Source organism: Temnothorax longispinosus, chromosome 6 (genome assembly GCF_030848805.1).
Source record: "Temnothorax longispinosus isolate EJ_2023e chromosome 6, Tlon_JGU_v1, whole genome shotgun sequence".
NCBI classification, from domain to species: domain Eukaryota; kingdom Metazoa; phylum Arthropoda; class Insecta; order Hymenoptera; family Formicidae; genus Temnothorax; species Temnothorax longispinosus.
Window position 1 is genome coordinate 15,212,845 of NC_092363.1, and position 16,624 is coordinate 15,229,468.

Here is a 16,624-nt window from a genome sequence, read left to right on the forward strand (position 1 = left end):
AGAAAAAGACCTATAAAATTTTTATGGAAATCTTTAAAATTTTAATATCCTTCATATTTATCTTTTTAACGTAAATTATTCATAAATTTATATTTTTTCGACGTTTAATTTCTTCACTATCATTATTTTAACAAGGTAAAAATTGGATTTTTTTAATTGGCAGATGTCTTTTATATTTTATCCTACATTACTCTAATTATTATTGAAATTACGTGAAATATTCCATACTAACTTGACACTGTATGCAGGTGTAGGTATTCAAGTTACCGCTGGCGGCCTTTTCATGCTCGGCGATCCTGTGCTTCTCAGCCTCTTCGGGATCTTCGAATTTCACCCCGCACTCTTCGCACCGTTTTTTATTCGCGTTTCCCTCGTTCCTGGATCGATCCTCCACCTTGACTCCTCTTTCGTGTTCCCACTTGTCCTTGGCCTCGTCCCACTGGCCGTCCTTGCTCGCGAGCCAGGCCGCCTCGTATTTGGCCTGATGCTCGTAGGTTGTCGAGTTCAGAATAGGCAGTCCCTGAGAGTGTCGCATGTAGCACGGTTTGCAGACTCTGAGCAGCTGTCCGCTTGTACTGGCAGGATTGGGTGGTAGATTGACGAAGTCTTCGACCGCGAAATCGCGCAAGCAGAGGCAGCAACCATTCTGGCTTTTGCCGCCACCAGGACTGGTCGGGCTGGAGCCGGCGCTGCGCGATCCCGAGGACGTTCGTAGGTGATACCGCGCGTGCAGACGACATTCCAGATCGCTGATCAGCGTCTGTCGGCAGACGACGCATGGCGCGGGCAGATGAGGCAGCGTACTGTCCAGTCGTTGTTGCGGATCCACGTTTCCCAGACTGTGCCTTTGCACGTGATCTAGGAATTGGCTCTCCGACGTCAGACAACCGCGACATACCACGCACGTGTCGCTCAGCTGGATCTTGCAGTGCTTTTGGAGCTTGTGCTCGGCCAGGCTCGCGCTGGACGGGCATACCTCGTCGCAGATATTGCACTTGTGACGACCACCCGGTTCGTTGGACGCGTGCTGAATCCTCGTGTGAGATTCCAGCTCGCTTCGCGAGCGACAGACCTCGCCGCAATAGCCACATGTCATGCTCAAGGTAGATAGAGACTTGGACAGCTTCGGGGGTGTGTGGGCGAGTTTCTTGTGTGCCTGCAGCTCGGCCTCGTTCGCGAATTCACCGCGTTCGCAGAGCTCGCATTGCTGACCGGAAGTGCCGTAATTCGGACGTTTGTTGTTGTTGTCGCGCTGGTTCACAGAATTGTTGTTGCTCGACGCTGGCGAACGACCCCTCTTCAGAGATTTCGCCTAGAATTTAGCAAAGTTATTTTACAAGTCTTACACGCACTTAATTATATTATATGGAATATCTCTGTATAATACAGTGTAACTGGAGAGAGATAAGGAAAGAATTTCTTTTTATTATCTACAAAATACGGAATCTAAATGTTTAAGAATATATATTTTGACCGTTGAAATATTTCTACGTTTATCCTACATTGGCATAGCAATTAATCTTTTTTTCATTTTTTTTTAAATTGTAACAAAACTTACTTCTTCCTGATTTCTGGCAGGTCGATGAACACGTCCGTTTTCCCTGTTTCTGATTGACGGCGCCTGATGATCCTGCGGTGCCTGATGGTGAACCTGGGCGACGTGTCGATCTAACAGAAATTCCACCGCAAAGCCTTCTCTGCAGATGGGGCATCTGTAGAGACTGGCCGAGTGGCTGGCCAGGTGAAGCTGAAGCTCGAGCTCCGAACTGCAGCATGTCCCACAGAAGACGCAGCGCGTTCCGACGATGCCGGGCGTCGAGGCCGGACTTCTTGTTGCAGCTCCGACAGGACTGTTATTTATTAAAGACTGAACGACGGGAGGAGGCGCGTGTACGTTGCGCACGTGGGCCGCCATCTCGGCCTCGCTCCTGAAAAAGCTCCTACCGTCACCGGAACCCGCGTTCCCTCCCGGTGGCGAATTCTCGTTGTTGGACAGAGTGCACACGCTACATCGGTAGATCCGGCACTCCTGGCTGTGCTTGACCGCGAAATGCACTTGTATCGCCACCTTGGAGTCGAACGTGTCTCGGCACAGAGCGCAACGGTAGAGATGATGGGCGTGGGAGTCCAACAAGTGTCTCTGAAGCTGGTCCGGATGCGGGTAGAACTTTTTGCAGGCGCCGCACGCGAATTCCTTGCTGACCTGGCCCAGATAGTGCTTGGTCAAGTGGGCCAGCATGTCCTCGCGGGTCGGGAAAACAGTCTCGCACTTGGGACACAGATGCTGCCTGCTGGATATCTCCTGATTGTGATGGTCGGCCTGCAGGTGCCGGGCCACGTGTTCGCGAAAGGACTCGAAATCCTTCAGCGCGGCGTTACACTGGCCGCACAACAGGGTATCGGCGGTGTAGCCGCCAGCGGCGTCCGCGGATGGCCTGGTCGGACGTTTATTCGTGAGATCAGCGGCTTCCGAGGCGTCCCTGCTTCTCGGTACCCTGGAGTCTCTCGACGGAGTACTGTCGTAAACGCCGTTCAGTTTCGTCTCGCTGTAATCTATGCTGGTTGTCGGCGCCAGTCGACGATTCTCGCAGTGCTGAAGAACGTAATGCTCGGCGTAGGCTGCCGTCGAAGTGCACGGAATGCCGCACAACGGGCATATCACCATCGTCGCGCTGAAACCACTGTCCACTCGATGTATCGACAGCGAATGCTCGCGCAGGCAAGCCAGAGTGGAGAATTTCATGGTACATTGTTCGCAGGTGAAGGCGTTCTCGTAGTGGTCCCGTTCGCCGGCAGGCCTGTCGGCTCTCTCCTCAGGCGGGTATTTCCGATCTGAACGCGAGTCCTTCGAGCTGTCCTGGCGATCGGGTGGCTTATCGCGCGAGCAAAACACCGCTTGCTGCTCGTTCGATGTTCTGCTCGGCGACGGCGGCCGCGCCAGACCTTCCGCGCCGCTGAGAATCGCCTGGTGCATCGTGCGCACGTGCATCTGTAGCTGCTGCATGCAGGTGAACGAGTCCCGGGTGCAGTACATGCAGGCGAGCTTCAAGGGCGAGTTGAGAATCGGCGTGGTGGACGTGCTGCCGGTACCCTGCGACGTTTTCATGGCGTTCCTCGGGTTCAGAGTGAGGTTCAACGACGGCGAAGGCGACGACGGCACCGGCGGGGACGACGTGCTGTGGGAGGAGACGCTTCTCCTACCGTAGTCAATGTCCTGGAGCTTGCCGGTCGACTGAGAGGACGATGATTGGGGATGCTTCTTGTGGGATTGCATGTGCGACGTTAAGGCCGCGGCTGAGCTGTAGCCTCTCGTGCAAGTCGTGCATTGATAAGGCCTCTGGGTGTCGTGCGTCTTCAAGTGAATCTTCAGGTGATCGCTGGAAAAACGAAATACTCATATGTCGAAAGCTCGTGGCGGCAAACGTGGTCGAAGCGTCGCGCGCTTAAATTGGGATACGTAATAAACAGTAAAATTGAGTTAATAATTAAATTATTAACTCGGTCACATATGTAAACGCTAAATAGAATGATCAATAAAAGATACGTGCAAATGGTACAAAATAAAAAGTGAAATGGTTTTCGATATAACACACTACCTCAAATAACATTTTCCATATGTATTTATACGTGTTAAAAATTTTATGAATATTGAAAATTTATTATAGCGATTAAAATAATATTTTTACTTAAAGATGATGTACTGCTCAATGAACTAGTATTTAGCTTCAAACGGTCCCTCTTTTTTAAATTGACCGTTTTTATACGAGTTTTCTCTGACACTTGCGATCACCGTATATCATCATCGGAATAGAAGACCGATGCTATAAGATCGACTTATCTTTAAAACACTAAATTGACTTTCGTTGTACAGATCGAGGATCCAATTCAAGAAATTCTATTTCCTGTAATACGTGGCGAGTCATGTATATTAAGGCTTATCAAAAGTACCATGTGTCAATCAAGTGCTTGAAAATAGATTCGCCTCGTAGAGATATTTCAATTTCCGCGGAAGTCGGACATAGAACCATCGGATAGCGCAGCGATCTTTAATAATACCGCGGGATGTGATCGATAATGCTAATTTATTGGCGATTCGGTAACTTCATCAGCCAATTCGAAGTGAGGTACTCGCGTCTAAAATCGTTTAATGTTGGATTTATCGGTGATGCGATCGACAAGTCTAAATCCGAGGAAAAGAATTAAACGATGGCAATTCGATTAAGAGCGCAACGCGGGATGTTTAATGAAGACGGACGGACGGAGCTTTTCGGCGTAACTTGCTTGAAAATATTTTCCCTCCTCGGACGCTAATTAAGTACCTCACTAATAAAATGCTGAATGTATTTACTTAGGTTGGAAAGATATCGACACCAGGGCGACCACATTAAGCGCGCGATGACATTTCGACCGTTTGAAAAAATAAATAAATAATTCTTCTCCTATTAAGAAGAGAATGTAGCTAAAATCATTCTTCGCCGTACTATCACCGTTTTCATATGGACAAAAAGCTATATTAAAGTATAAATTTTAAACGCCATCGATTCTTTGTATTTAAATGTGCAAGAGCTGCATAGGAAATCGTTATTCTGCATTAAAATAATGAAATAATGGCGTTAACTTTTAAATATCCGATATTTAAATAGTAATTATTTCCAATAATTCTGTATACTTTTTCTCTAACATTAAACGAAGTTCGATACTAAGAAAACAAGATGAAACGAAAGCATCGCCCGCGTTTGTAATCCCTCGTGGAAGAAATGAGAAAAATAATATTCGTATTGTTTCTTAAATAATCGACCTCAGTCTTTTACTAGACGACCGCCCTCGCGACCGCCAATCGATAACGCAGAACAAATAACCAAAGTTAATGATACGGTCGCAAGTTTATCATATTTCTCGCAGGTTTCGATCAAAATAAAGAAATTTTCGCGATAACTACGGATTTTTTTCGCGTCGTATTTATGATTCACTTTGTCCAAGATACGCGCATCAAAGATGTGTTTTTCGATCACCGGCATGAATAAACAAAGAGTCTGGATATATCGAGTCCGAGATAACTATTTTCGAGGTTCGCGCGGATTGGGCGGATCGGGGTAACATCTTAAATCTGCGATAAAAAAAATGATATTTCAGTCGTGATTATTTTACTTGTTGTAACAAGGAGAGCGATATATACGAAGATACATTTATAGCGACGAGCGTTTGAATATAACATCGAGAGAATACAGAGATTTCGGACAGGTCGAACCCGGGTAACGACTCCGGCGATTTTCGCGGTGGACCTGGCCGATGAATAATTCATCGGCCCGGTCGCCCGGTGTACACGTCGGCGTCGGTCCAGGTCGGCGCGGCGGAAAACTGAATCCGCGGGCGTTTAAGGCGAGATCGGTCCACGAGGTCCGAGGTCCGAGTGAGGAGGCGAGGCGCGACGGTCAAGCGAAGCTGTCTCGGCACGCCGAAACGAAGACAGACGGCGAATTTACTCCTGCACTTTGCGTCTGAATTATTCATGCGCCACCAGGATTATCGCCCGGGTGAACCGCGGCTGTCCTATTATCGAGCGTATCTTTTCGCGGCCGACCGACCGATGACGATGCGAGGCGAAAAAAAAATGGGAGAAAAAAAAAGATAAAAAAGGAGAACCGAAAAAGGACGGACTCAAAAGCGTCGCGGTCGCTTAACGAAGAGAATGGTCCGGCGACGAGTCCGCGCCGGTCGAGCCGGTATTAAATACTTGCGTATTCCTGTTTTGACGCCGCTATTACGCGGCGTCTCGCCGACGTGTCACCTTCGACGAAAGACGATGAGAGATGACATTCGGACGGTGGAGTTATCCGTTAGCGATGCTTGGCGGTATTCTTAAGCGAAAAAATTTCGTTCGCGATAATAACAACAATGGATTAAACTGATTTCGTCTAGCCCGAATACTCGGAAGTTATGATAGCCTATCAATATACTATTTTTCTATTATATCGATACTTTTTAATAAAGGATACTAAAAAATATCCTTAGTAATGTTTCGATTCAGCGTACTTTACATTTTGCCTATCCACATCAGTTTAGAAAATGCAAAAAGCGGATCTAAGACAAACAGATTTTATTTTTTCATTTGAAACAATCACATTTGGCTTGTCCAAGATTGGAAAGATATCAAGAAGCTCTGCGATTGAATTATTTAATACTGCGCTTCAAGTGTTCGTTTCCAATAGACACACACACACACACACACACACACACTCTGCAGTATCTATCGGAATTATATTTTAAAAATAAAGTTCCATAAAGACTTGTGTCTTTAAAGTTTAATTCACGAGAAAAATATTTTATCTTCAAGGCGCGACCTTTAGAAGAATAAATCTGAAAATAAGTACTTGTAGGTGAAATGCCAAAAGAGCTATTTAGCGATAGAATAGCAGTTAAAGCTTTTGTGACGATTTAACTGTCTAATCCTTACAAGAATGTAGAGTTCAAGCGCGTAATGGCGAGCAGCCATTATACAAGAAGAAGAAGATCGCGTTTGGGATGCTGAAAGGAAATGGAAATAAATGGTCCGTTAAACTCCACCCTCGCCAGTCCAAAGAATCACCCTATCGCGGTGATTCGTGGGTGCGTGCTCTCGTCAATCTCGAAACGTTCATTTGTTCCGTAGAGATTCAAGTACGAAAAGTCATTTGTTCGATAAAAAGTAATCATCTAGTCTCGACTCGTATTTATTGATTTCAAATGAATATTATTTATTAATTTATGCCTAGATGCACGATTTGCAATTTGCATGCAATACCTGCATCGATACTTGACAAGTCGATTGTGTAAAAAAATTGCACGTCTTAACTTCATTTATAGAAATTAGATTGAAGCAAAAAGGTGACACACAGGCGGTGTCAACTGAAAAAACACGTCGGCAAAAGAAGCGGAGGGCATTCGTCCATCGGGAGGTCGGATCGTGACTTCAGCGTTCATGGACCATGAGAATTGCGAGAAACTGCCGATAAAATGATCTCGCTGCCGCATTCCGTGAGAATAAAAACACCACCGTGAGAGACACGGTGTTGCTCGTTAAGATACGTAAGATTCTCTGATTAGTTTCGGTCAAACCGGATCTAACTTTGACAAGTTAAGACATTCTACGTGATTTAAGACTATCCTAACGCAAACATATATTTTCTTTCGAGGTTTTCGGAAATTTTTAAACTTAAAAATTTGTAACAAAAGCAGATAATTTCTTGCCGTTATGTTGCTGATTAGATATTGATTCTCAAGTTGTGTAAGTTGTATGAGCTGTTGAATAGATTTCTATACTTTGGTCTTACTAGTTTTCTTGGATTGACAACAGGGTATACTCTTGGTAGGGAGATGATACAACTGAAACGTTACATTGTTGCGTGTCCGCAATCTGTCATGAGCGAAAGTCTTGGTTAAGGGCTGACAGATCTCTCGCGTTGGATTCTCAGCGTGAGAACCACGGAGATTTTCACCCTTTTGTTGGGTCACCCAAGCCGACTGCTAAGGTGGGAGGACGAATAGAGACGTGGCGTAAAGATCTGGCGGTGCGATTATAATAGCGGTTGACAGATGAGGAGCAAAGACTTGTTAGAACTTCAAGAGAGCTTCATGAAAGAAAAGAGCCTATAAATAGATATTAAAAGTCTGTATCCAGGAAGCAATAACGTTTCATACAACGTTGAATTTTAACTAATAATGCAATCATGTGTAACATGTAAAAGGTAGGATAGTCAAATCTCAAAAGTTGGCGATGTTAATGAAAATTAATTAATTTATAGTATAAATTCGTTGCTAATTCAATCGCAAATTTCTGAAATTCGTTTCTTCGCGAAGGGCAACCAACGACGACGGCGAACGAAACTGCGAAGATATTCGCGCAGTTTCGACGGTCGCGAGCGCGACTTTAACGGCCGGCGAAGGCGGACGAGCGGCAACGAGGCTCTTGACTAATGTTCTACCTGTTGTCCCGTAACACCTATGCGTCCTACCTGTCCGCTCGCCCGGGCCCCGCGGGGGCTCGCGTATACGCGAGCGCACACGCGTGCATACACATGTGTCAAGTTAGAAAAAGGTGCTCCGCGCGCGGGGCCAGCTTAGCATTTCAATGCGCGCAAGACGATTCAATGCCGAGCGTGCGTGCGTGCGTGCGTGCGAGAGAGGGAATATATCCTACGCGTGAGAAAGAGGGAAACAAACAAGCTAGACGATGAGAAGGGTGCGGGGAGGGAAGGAAGAAAGAAACAGCCACGTAAGAGAGTAAGCTTGACTAATGCCACCCGGGACCGCAGTCGTCGTGTGATCATTACTCATTTGTCACCCGTTGGATCGGGGTCCCCTCGAATCGGCCAGTGGGACCCCGTTGGGCCCCGCGCGTCGCGCACCGACAACCGGCAGCACCCCGTCGAGGCAGCGCCTCGTTCAGCCATCTGTTGCGTTTATCGCTGCGCCAGCGCGATTATTTCTTTTACACCTTGATGATCTTTACTGATTACGTATATGTGTACGTATGTGTATTTTATGACATAATCCATAAGTGTCAATTGAATCTTTTATAGATTGACATGTTGGAAAGAATTCGAAACATTTAAAGAAGGTTTGAAGTTCGAGTTTCGCGGTTTACGACGTCTATAAATTATCGTTTGATAAATTTGGTAGTTGATGATAAAGTACTTCGGAGATTTCACGCTTACCTCCTGGAGAAGGCGGCCTCGCATTTCGAGCAGCGGTATCGCCTGTCCCCGGTGTGCAGCTTCACGTGACGATCTCGGCTGCGTTTGTGCTTGAATAGTCTGTTACACCAACTGCATCGATACGGCATCTGATCGCCGTGGCTCTGCAAACAATACAATCGTCGTGTTACATTACACCACCTCTTCGATTATATGATTTTGTTTATAAAAATATCAGCGCACTCATTTTCATCGATCGGGAAATTGCGCGCTTTACGAAATTAGTTATTTCTAACAATTACAATTAGAAAAGTAATAAATTTTCCGAAACATTATCGTATCTTTGAAGCTTTGACCAAAATCATGAAAATTCTGTACACCGCTTAAACGTTGCGATCTTTATTATGGTTTTCCTCGTTACAGAATCACGTAGTTCTAGGATATGTTGACGTGCAATTTATAAAGATGTTTTGTTGTGTTATATATATGATATAATGAAACGTTAAATATGTACACCACGCGCCAAGCAAAAGTCTTGCATTAGTAATACAGTCCAATACTGTTAGTCTCAATTTATATAGAATTCAAAACAGACATTACGAAACAAAACGTGTCTCAACCAAATCTGGGAGAGATATTTAACCGGTTCATGCTTAACGTCTCAATACTCTGCGCGAGAAACTTTATCAAGCACGCGAAGAAAGAGAGAGGAGAGGAGTCGGTGGAAAAGGATGCGAGCTTCATGGAGCAAGAAGAAGAAGTCGGCTCTCTGTCGGCCGCGGGACGCGTCACCCACCCAGATCACGGTGGCCGATATGATCCCATACGGTCACCTTCTTTGTGCCGTGCTCCCGCTCGCGGAACTAAAGCGCTTCTCGTACCGCTCCGGCCACGAAATGGTCGCGACAAGGTAAGTAAGCTTGGCACGTACGACGAGACCGCGTCGGTCGACTTTCGAGCCGTCGGCTCCTTTGAAGAGACAATCTAGACGATGGGCGAAGCGATCGCCGCTTTGGTCTCTCGCTCGGCCGGCCGGAGAGGACCACCGACACCGGACGACGGCTCCCCGATGGCGACGAGAAGACCCGTGTGCTCGGCGCAGTTCGATAATCGGACAACAACCAGAGATGTTAAAGAGATGAACACTTGGCCAGAATTCGGGCCATGTGATTGTAATCAGGATGTCAAAGGGTGTCATCGATAAATCGTGTGTTATCGATTGACGCATGTAATGTCTAAGTAAATCTTATATCAAAGCTGCTTCTTTCGTCTCTGGATGTTTAATTTTAGAATCCGTGATATCTTGTCAATCTTTAAAATTCCACGTTTGTGGATCTGTCAACGTTAACTTCGCGATACGACAGGTTCGCGAAGGATTGAGATTACTCGCCGCGATTGTCGGTAGAGTAAGGCCAACATTGTGCGTAGCATAAATAGACAGCTATCTGCCTAGACGCGGGTACTCGGGGTCTTGATTATCGGAGTTGTATCTGCGCGCGATTCAGCTCGCGTATGATATATATATATATATTCAGCAGCGGGCTTTCGCGTTGCGAAAGGAAGAAGCGAGGAGGAGGCCGAAGGGGCGGCCGCCACCTGGACGAATAACCTGATAACCGGTACAACCTGTTATGGGCACAACGCTACAGATTCTGACCCGATGATGACCCGCGGCGGCCGGCCTCGGACGCGGAAGAACGGGCTAATGCCACCGCCATGCAAAACAGAAAAATCCAAAGGAGAGGACTCGCCACGCGTCTCTCATTCGGGCAGGACACTCGCCGCGCGGAAACGCGTTAACCTGCCGCGTACGGGACTCGTCGACCTCGCGGAATCACACCTCGGACCTTTTCTCACACGGCGCGACAAGAGAGGAGAGCTCTATTCGCGACATGCGCGGCATGCCGCGCATACTAATGCCCGTGACGAATGTCGATCCTTTTGGTTTCGTATTTTTTATCTTTTTTTTGTCATATGACTGACCTTGCGTCTTACACTGTCGCAAATCGATGCGCACGATACTTGAAGTTACAACAATTTTTAATAACGTCAAAAGCGCATCTACGAGAATGCACCAACATGGAAGATTGATCTTTATGTTATCGTGATAATGAAATTAAACATTCGATTCTTCTCTACGGACTCTTCATTTCTGTATCTGTGGATCTTTAAATTTAAACGTACGTTTTTGTCTTCAACAATAACGAGCTATTACAGCTAGGGAATATCTGGTGATCGAAGAAGCTGCTCTCATCCTTACCTGTTCGTGTTTCTTCAGGTAGCTAAGTCGCGGGAACGTCCTGTCACAGAACTGGCAGGGGTACGGGGCAGCGGGGTTGTTGCCGTCGGGATTGACGCCGACGTCAGCGTCGACCTCGGGCTCCGACGGGAAGCTGGCCGATGTCGGTGTCGCGCAAGAGGACGGCGTCTCGCCACCGCGACGCGAGTTGGGCCCGCCATCCTCGCTGTGCCAAGAGGAACTTCCGGTCCCTAGGGCCTCTGGAATCAATAAAAAAAGAACCTCAATGATGCCTCGATATATTATTAAATTTTTTTTCATCAATTTTCTTTTTTATCAAGGTCTAAATGTCTCGTTAAAGTCTCTTCGCGAGTGTCGCAAGAAAAGGACATTTCTATATTCAAGGCGACCTACGACTTACGAACTCGTTGTACGTATGCGTAACAACATTATGAATCTGGCCGGTCTCACCTCGCCTGTTACGTGTCCCTTTATATCGTTCTCGTAACGAGCAGAGACGGTAAAACTCGTACCATTAACCCCCGAGCCTTGACTGGCACGGGAAAGATCGCGGTCCTGCGCGACCCTAAAATCGCGCTAGGCTACATTCAACAGGCGGAACACTTGGCGGGATTGTCGCCTTCTTCGTTAATTCAGGGTCTGACACCTCGCGTTTCAGTCTTTTCTTTAAATAACTTTTGCAAGACAAACCAATGTAGTTGCTTAAATAATATATAATATTTTTAATGATCGACATGTAATATCATTAATTAAATATATCATTTTGCATATTGCAAGCGAAAAAATTGATTACAAGATTGGTATCATATAAAAGCGTACGTAAAATAATTCCTCGATATTTCGACGAAAATTACATATTGTAACCATAACACCTTTCATACCCGATTCGGAAGTAGTGACCCCGGCGCAAAACGTCAAATGACTTCGGGGCAACCGGGTCAAGTGGGGGCCCCCGCGTCTCCGTCACAGAAAATCCGGCTCATCCTCCGCCTCGTCGCCGAGGGAGAGCGTGTCGCGCCGCTACTTCCGGCGCAGTCACGCCGGCTAATCACAAATAATTTATAATTGCCGGGAATGAGGACTAGAGAGATCACCGAGCGTTCCGTGATAGAGGCGAAGCGAGGCGCGCCGCGCGTAAATGGTGGAAATGACTCGGCTAGTTGGCCGTTTCCTCATTTGTCGCCGGCCCTCGGCGATGGATCGACACCCACGAGTCGATTTAAGAGATTTTGCGGAATCCCAGTCTACGCGCGCGAGAAAGACAAAGACCGCCACCCAGCAGATACGAGCGACGATCGTGGATGCTGCGTAAATGGCTCGCATCCTCCACCCACGCGTCATCCTCGCGAGGTTCGTCGCTTCCTCTCTTAGAAGGACGTCGATCAGGCCCCTCGATTCCACGTGAATTATTACGACGATCAAAAGGCTCAAAAGGCAGGAGGTTTGAATACGTTGGAAATCGCATTTTTAATTTCGAGGTAGAATATTCTTAGAATTCAAACACCCGTTTTTATATCGGGAATAAAATTAATAAAATTTTCAAGATGAAACAATTTATATGGCGTAGATAGACAATTGTGGTCGATATTCCAAAAGACAAGAGACTTATTTTTTTCACGTTGCGCAACATGCGAGGCACCTATCGAAACGTTCGCCCAATTGGCACTACGACTGACTCACGCGTTCCGTTAACGCTTCGAGTGAATGCTGCGAGAGCTAGAGGTTGGAGAAAGACTGTCTAGGTGCGAAGGAACGTGACCGAACGAAGGATCGTTGCGCGTGCAACAATAGCTAGAGAAGCATATTAGCAAATCAATCTATAAATAGAAAATGTGTTTGCTGTCCATTGTGCTACCGTCATATTTAACATTGACCGATTCTCAGGAATTCTTAAGACATAGGACGAAAACACTCGGCTGACCAGCTGGGCACTCTGCATACCGTCCGCGCTACATGAAGACACGCGAGATGTCGGGGGTGACTCGAGGGAGAGACCTCTTGGTACGAGAGAACTCTTATTTAGATCGTGTCCGATCGGCGACGATGTGTCATCGAGGCAAAAATAGGCGCATTTAGCGGCACGAGCTGCCGATGCACGCGTTGGCGACCTGTGCCGCATCGCGTCGCGTCCCGCTGACGGTGATGCTGTTGTCGCCTCGTGTTCCCGGGACTATTTATAGGAGCGCTTCGACGACGCTTATTAATAGGGGCCCGACTTAACGCCTTCGTTAATTGTGACTTATGCCGGATCGCGCGTGCCTCGCGGATTTTCGCGCCAGTGGCGTAGCGCGGATCCGCGGCAACGCGTGAACCGTCAAATGGGAAAAGTGTCTCCTTCGTTTTTTTAGACTAGTATTCTCGTCTGTGAGCATCTTTTTGACTAATCTAAAGAAAGCGAAAGATTTCCATTTTCTGGATTCTGTCGTGCGATTCTATCGTATTCCATTCATTTTAATACACTCAAAATAAATGGATTTTATTATATAAGATTCGAGATTATTGGAGATATCTTCTTGGTTACAAATTTGATTTTAAGATCGTTTTGGGAATATCTTCCTAATCGTGAGCGTGACGATTTTGAAAAATCAATGAGAGGTCATTGTACTGATTTAACAGGAAGCTCAAGTTTCGTATAATCGTTTCAAGCAATGACATTGGTGTTTGACACCAAGCAGCGTCTCGCGGTAAATATTCACGCTGTCCACTCGCAATTATGGAGTAAAATTATCGCCGCTGTTACCGGCGACAGAGTTTAATAGCGCGCTCGTCAGAAAGCCATTTTGTATCAACTTGTTCTTGGCGATCGTCATCAATCGCAGCATGCTTAAAGGCGTAAGTACGTGTGCGTGTATGTGACTTACAGATCGGTTATTTATTGCACAAGGATGAACATTTATCACGGGGATATTCGCGCGAGTAATAATATTTCACGTACTTGGTTCGCCAGGCTCAATTTACACGCAACGGGCGATATTTGAGGACTTTAGTGAAAGTCCAAAATCCTCAGAGAGGAATGAAAGGGAAATAGGAAGCGAAAGAGTAATTTTCAGTTCGCTTCAAGCACGTGGATAATTTATACTACTTAAATTATATTTAAAATTAAGTACTTAAGTAGAATAATGATGTATCGTGTCGCGTTTCAAGGGCTCGGATTCTGCACGTGTAACGTCGCCACGTGTCTGCTTTAACTGAGTGCGATTAGTCAGCAACTCCTGATCGAGGCGAGGGACCAGAAACAAGAAATGAAAGAAGAAAGAGTGACCACCGCGAGAAGTATCGATGCTAAGGGTGATGAAACGAGACGCGATTATAAATACATTATATTCGTTTGTCGTTGATCGCCATATCGGAGCGATAGCGCTAGACTGAGACAACGCCCAGGCAATTTCTTCTATTGTGCGGAACGTATACAAGAATTCCAGAAATGTAAATACACGATGTAATCACACAAATCAATATAAACCGAATTCCAAATTCGAGCTTAGGCGAAAATACCTTCGTATCGGGACTTGTTATAGTTTCATTAGTATTTTTCTATATTTTCACAATATTTAAAATTTTTGCAAATTCGTAGAGTAGAAAATTTTTAATGAGTCTGCTGAATTTCAAGTGGCGAATGAAAAGTTGTGGAACCAGATAAAGAAGCGCGACTGTATAATGTCAAACTTCGTGGAAAAGTGTAATAGCAGAATCTCAGGTAGATGAAAATGAGACGGACACAGAAGATATGAGAAAATGGAAAAGGAAGAGAGAGAGAGAGAGAGAGAGAGAGAGAGAGAGATACAAAAAGAGAAAGAAAATAATTATATGTCCAGACCTTTAGACTTGTGTTGCTCGTCCTGTGACGGTTCCTTGTGCGCGTGGATCTTTCCTATCAGCAATTCTAGCCGTGAACTATTGCCTTTGAAGAGCATCTTGTCCTTTTCGTTTCCTGGTGTTTACCTTGATCGGTCTTTAGTTTGTTTACGAATAATCCACGTCACGTGTACGAATTATCAAACTGAACTATCGTCATTGAAGTGTCAATATAGAATCATATATCGTATATAAATCATAAATCATTATCAATATCCAGATTGTAGGTGCTGTTGTTCGGAGTAAGAGTTGAAATCGGTACGAAAGCGGCTTAGTAGTCTGAAGAATCAGTCGAGGTCACACAGACGAGATCAATAATACATCTCTGCTAATATATTAAGACTGACTGGTAATAATGAGTATACCAATCCAAGTGTCATTAAAGCGTATCGATTAAAATGTTATGAAACTAAATCGTTTCATAGGTCAATTAACAAACAGCTTTCGATGATCCCGATTTAAGGCACTATATGTTCTTAATGTTGTTTTCTTTAAATAATTGAATTCTCACCGCACACTACACGTCAAATCTCAAGACACAGGCGAATCTGTTTCTCAAATTCTTGATTGCCACAATTTTATCCAACTCGTTCTCCACGTGCGTGCGTTAGATCGGGGTGCCTCTCGATCACTTCTCGGTTCTCCGTTTCGTGATTTCCGTCGAATAATCAGATACTTGGTGTATCTCAATAATCATCGTCTCCGCGTCGATCTTCTCCATTGGATCCCATTGGTCTGGATCGCGCGAGTCGGCGATCGATCCACCGTCGATCGCGATGCTCTGAGAACTGCGGGCCTCGTCAGTAGTCGACCCGGTATCTCGGGCGATCTCGAGGCGAGCGCGCGTCAAGGGGGTCCCACCCGTTGACTATTATCACGCGCGATGCAAAGCGACGCACGTATACATGCACACAGGCACGCACGCACGCACACGTACACACGGTCGAAGTTCTCCAACGAAGTGGTGCCGGCAGAAAACGACGGCCAGGAAGAAGGAAAGAGAGGGGACCGTGAAAAGCCGCGCGAGAGAGGCCAGGGAGTCCTCTGGGAAACCAGCCACCGCATTGGACGGTAGGCGGGCTCACACACTAACGAGTACACCCACCTTCGGAGAACCACCGCCACCCGGCACCTATTTAACCTTTCTCGTAACCGGCTCCTCCACCTAATCCTCCACCTCGCACGCGCACGGACCCCGAAGAGGACGCTTAGCGCGCGAACCGAGAGGACCGACTCGATGTGTACGCGCAACCACGAGGTTGCGGACCTTCTTCTTCGACGACTCTTTCACGAGGAAGCTTCAAGAAAATAATTTTGATGACGAAGATAGTTTGTTTAAAGGAAAAAATAAAGAAAAAAAGATAAAACCGGATAAAAAAAAGATAAACGGTACACGGAGAAAATTTTATAGTAAATATTACTATGGTGTCGCACTAGCTGCGGACCATCGAGAAATTTCAAGTTAAAATACTATAATTATTGTTTTAAAAACGATTAAATAACGTAATTTTTACCATAAACATAGTAATTTAACTTAAAATTCCTCGATGGTCCGCAGCTAGTGCGACACCATAGTAATATTTACTATAAAATTTTCTCCGTGTACCGTTCGTCACCCGATTCGTCCGTGATGTAACTATAATGCTTGTATTAATGAATTTCTCCTATTCATTGTTAAGTCTCCTATTTATTTAAATGGCATCACGAGTGTAATGACCGTCTCGCTCATTGGAACCTCTAAATCGCGTGCAATCGCTTTTTCCGACCCCACTTCTTCGCACCCAGCGTTGCGATTCGCGCGAACAATCAAACTCTCCGCTTGTCGAATTCACGGCGA

The 16,624-nt window shown here is 45.8% G+C and overlaps 1 protein-coding gene across 2 annotated transcripts in view; it reads right to left on the reverse strand.

Moving 5' to 3' along the window:
* The window catches only part of L (zinc finger protein Lobe), a 71,598-nt gene that overhangs the window by 2,406 nt on the left and 52,568 nt on the right, over positions 1-16,624 (reverse strand). Inside the window, exons 1-5 of one of the 2 annotated variants that reach the window (XM_071780725.1) lie at positions 14,750-15,669; positions 10,933-11,171; positions 8,694-8,836; positions 1,559-3,377; positions 233-1,312 (exon numbers count right to left, since the gene is read on the reverse strand). In XM_071780725.1, coding sequence (XP_071636826.1) covers positions 233-1,312; positions 1,559-3,377; positions 8,694-8,836; positions 10,933-11,171; positions 14,750-14,846 — 3,378 coding nt within the window. In that variant the 5' untranslated portion in view covers positions 14,847-15,669. Of the gene's footprint in view, positions 1-232; positions 1,313-1,558; positions 3,378-8,693; positions 8,837-10,932; positions 11,172-14,749; positions 15,670-16,624 lie in introns of those variants that run through there. The other variant, XM_071780724.1, reaches the window with a different exon arrangement.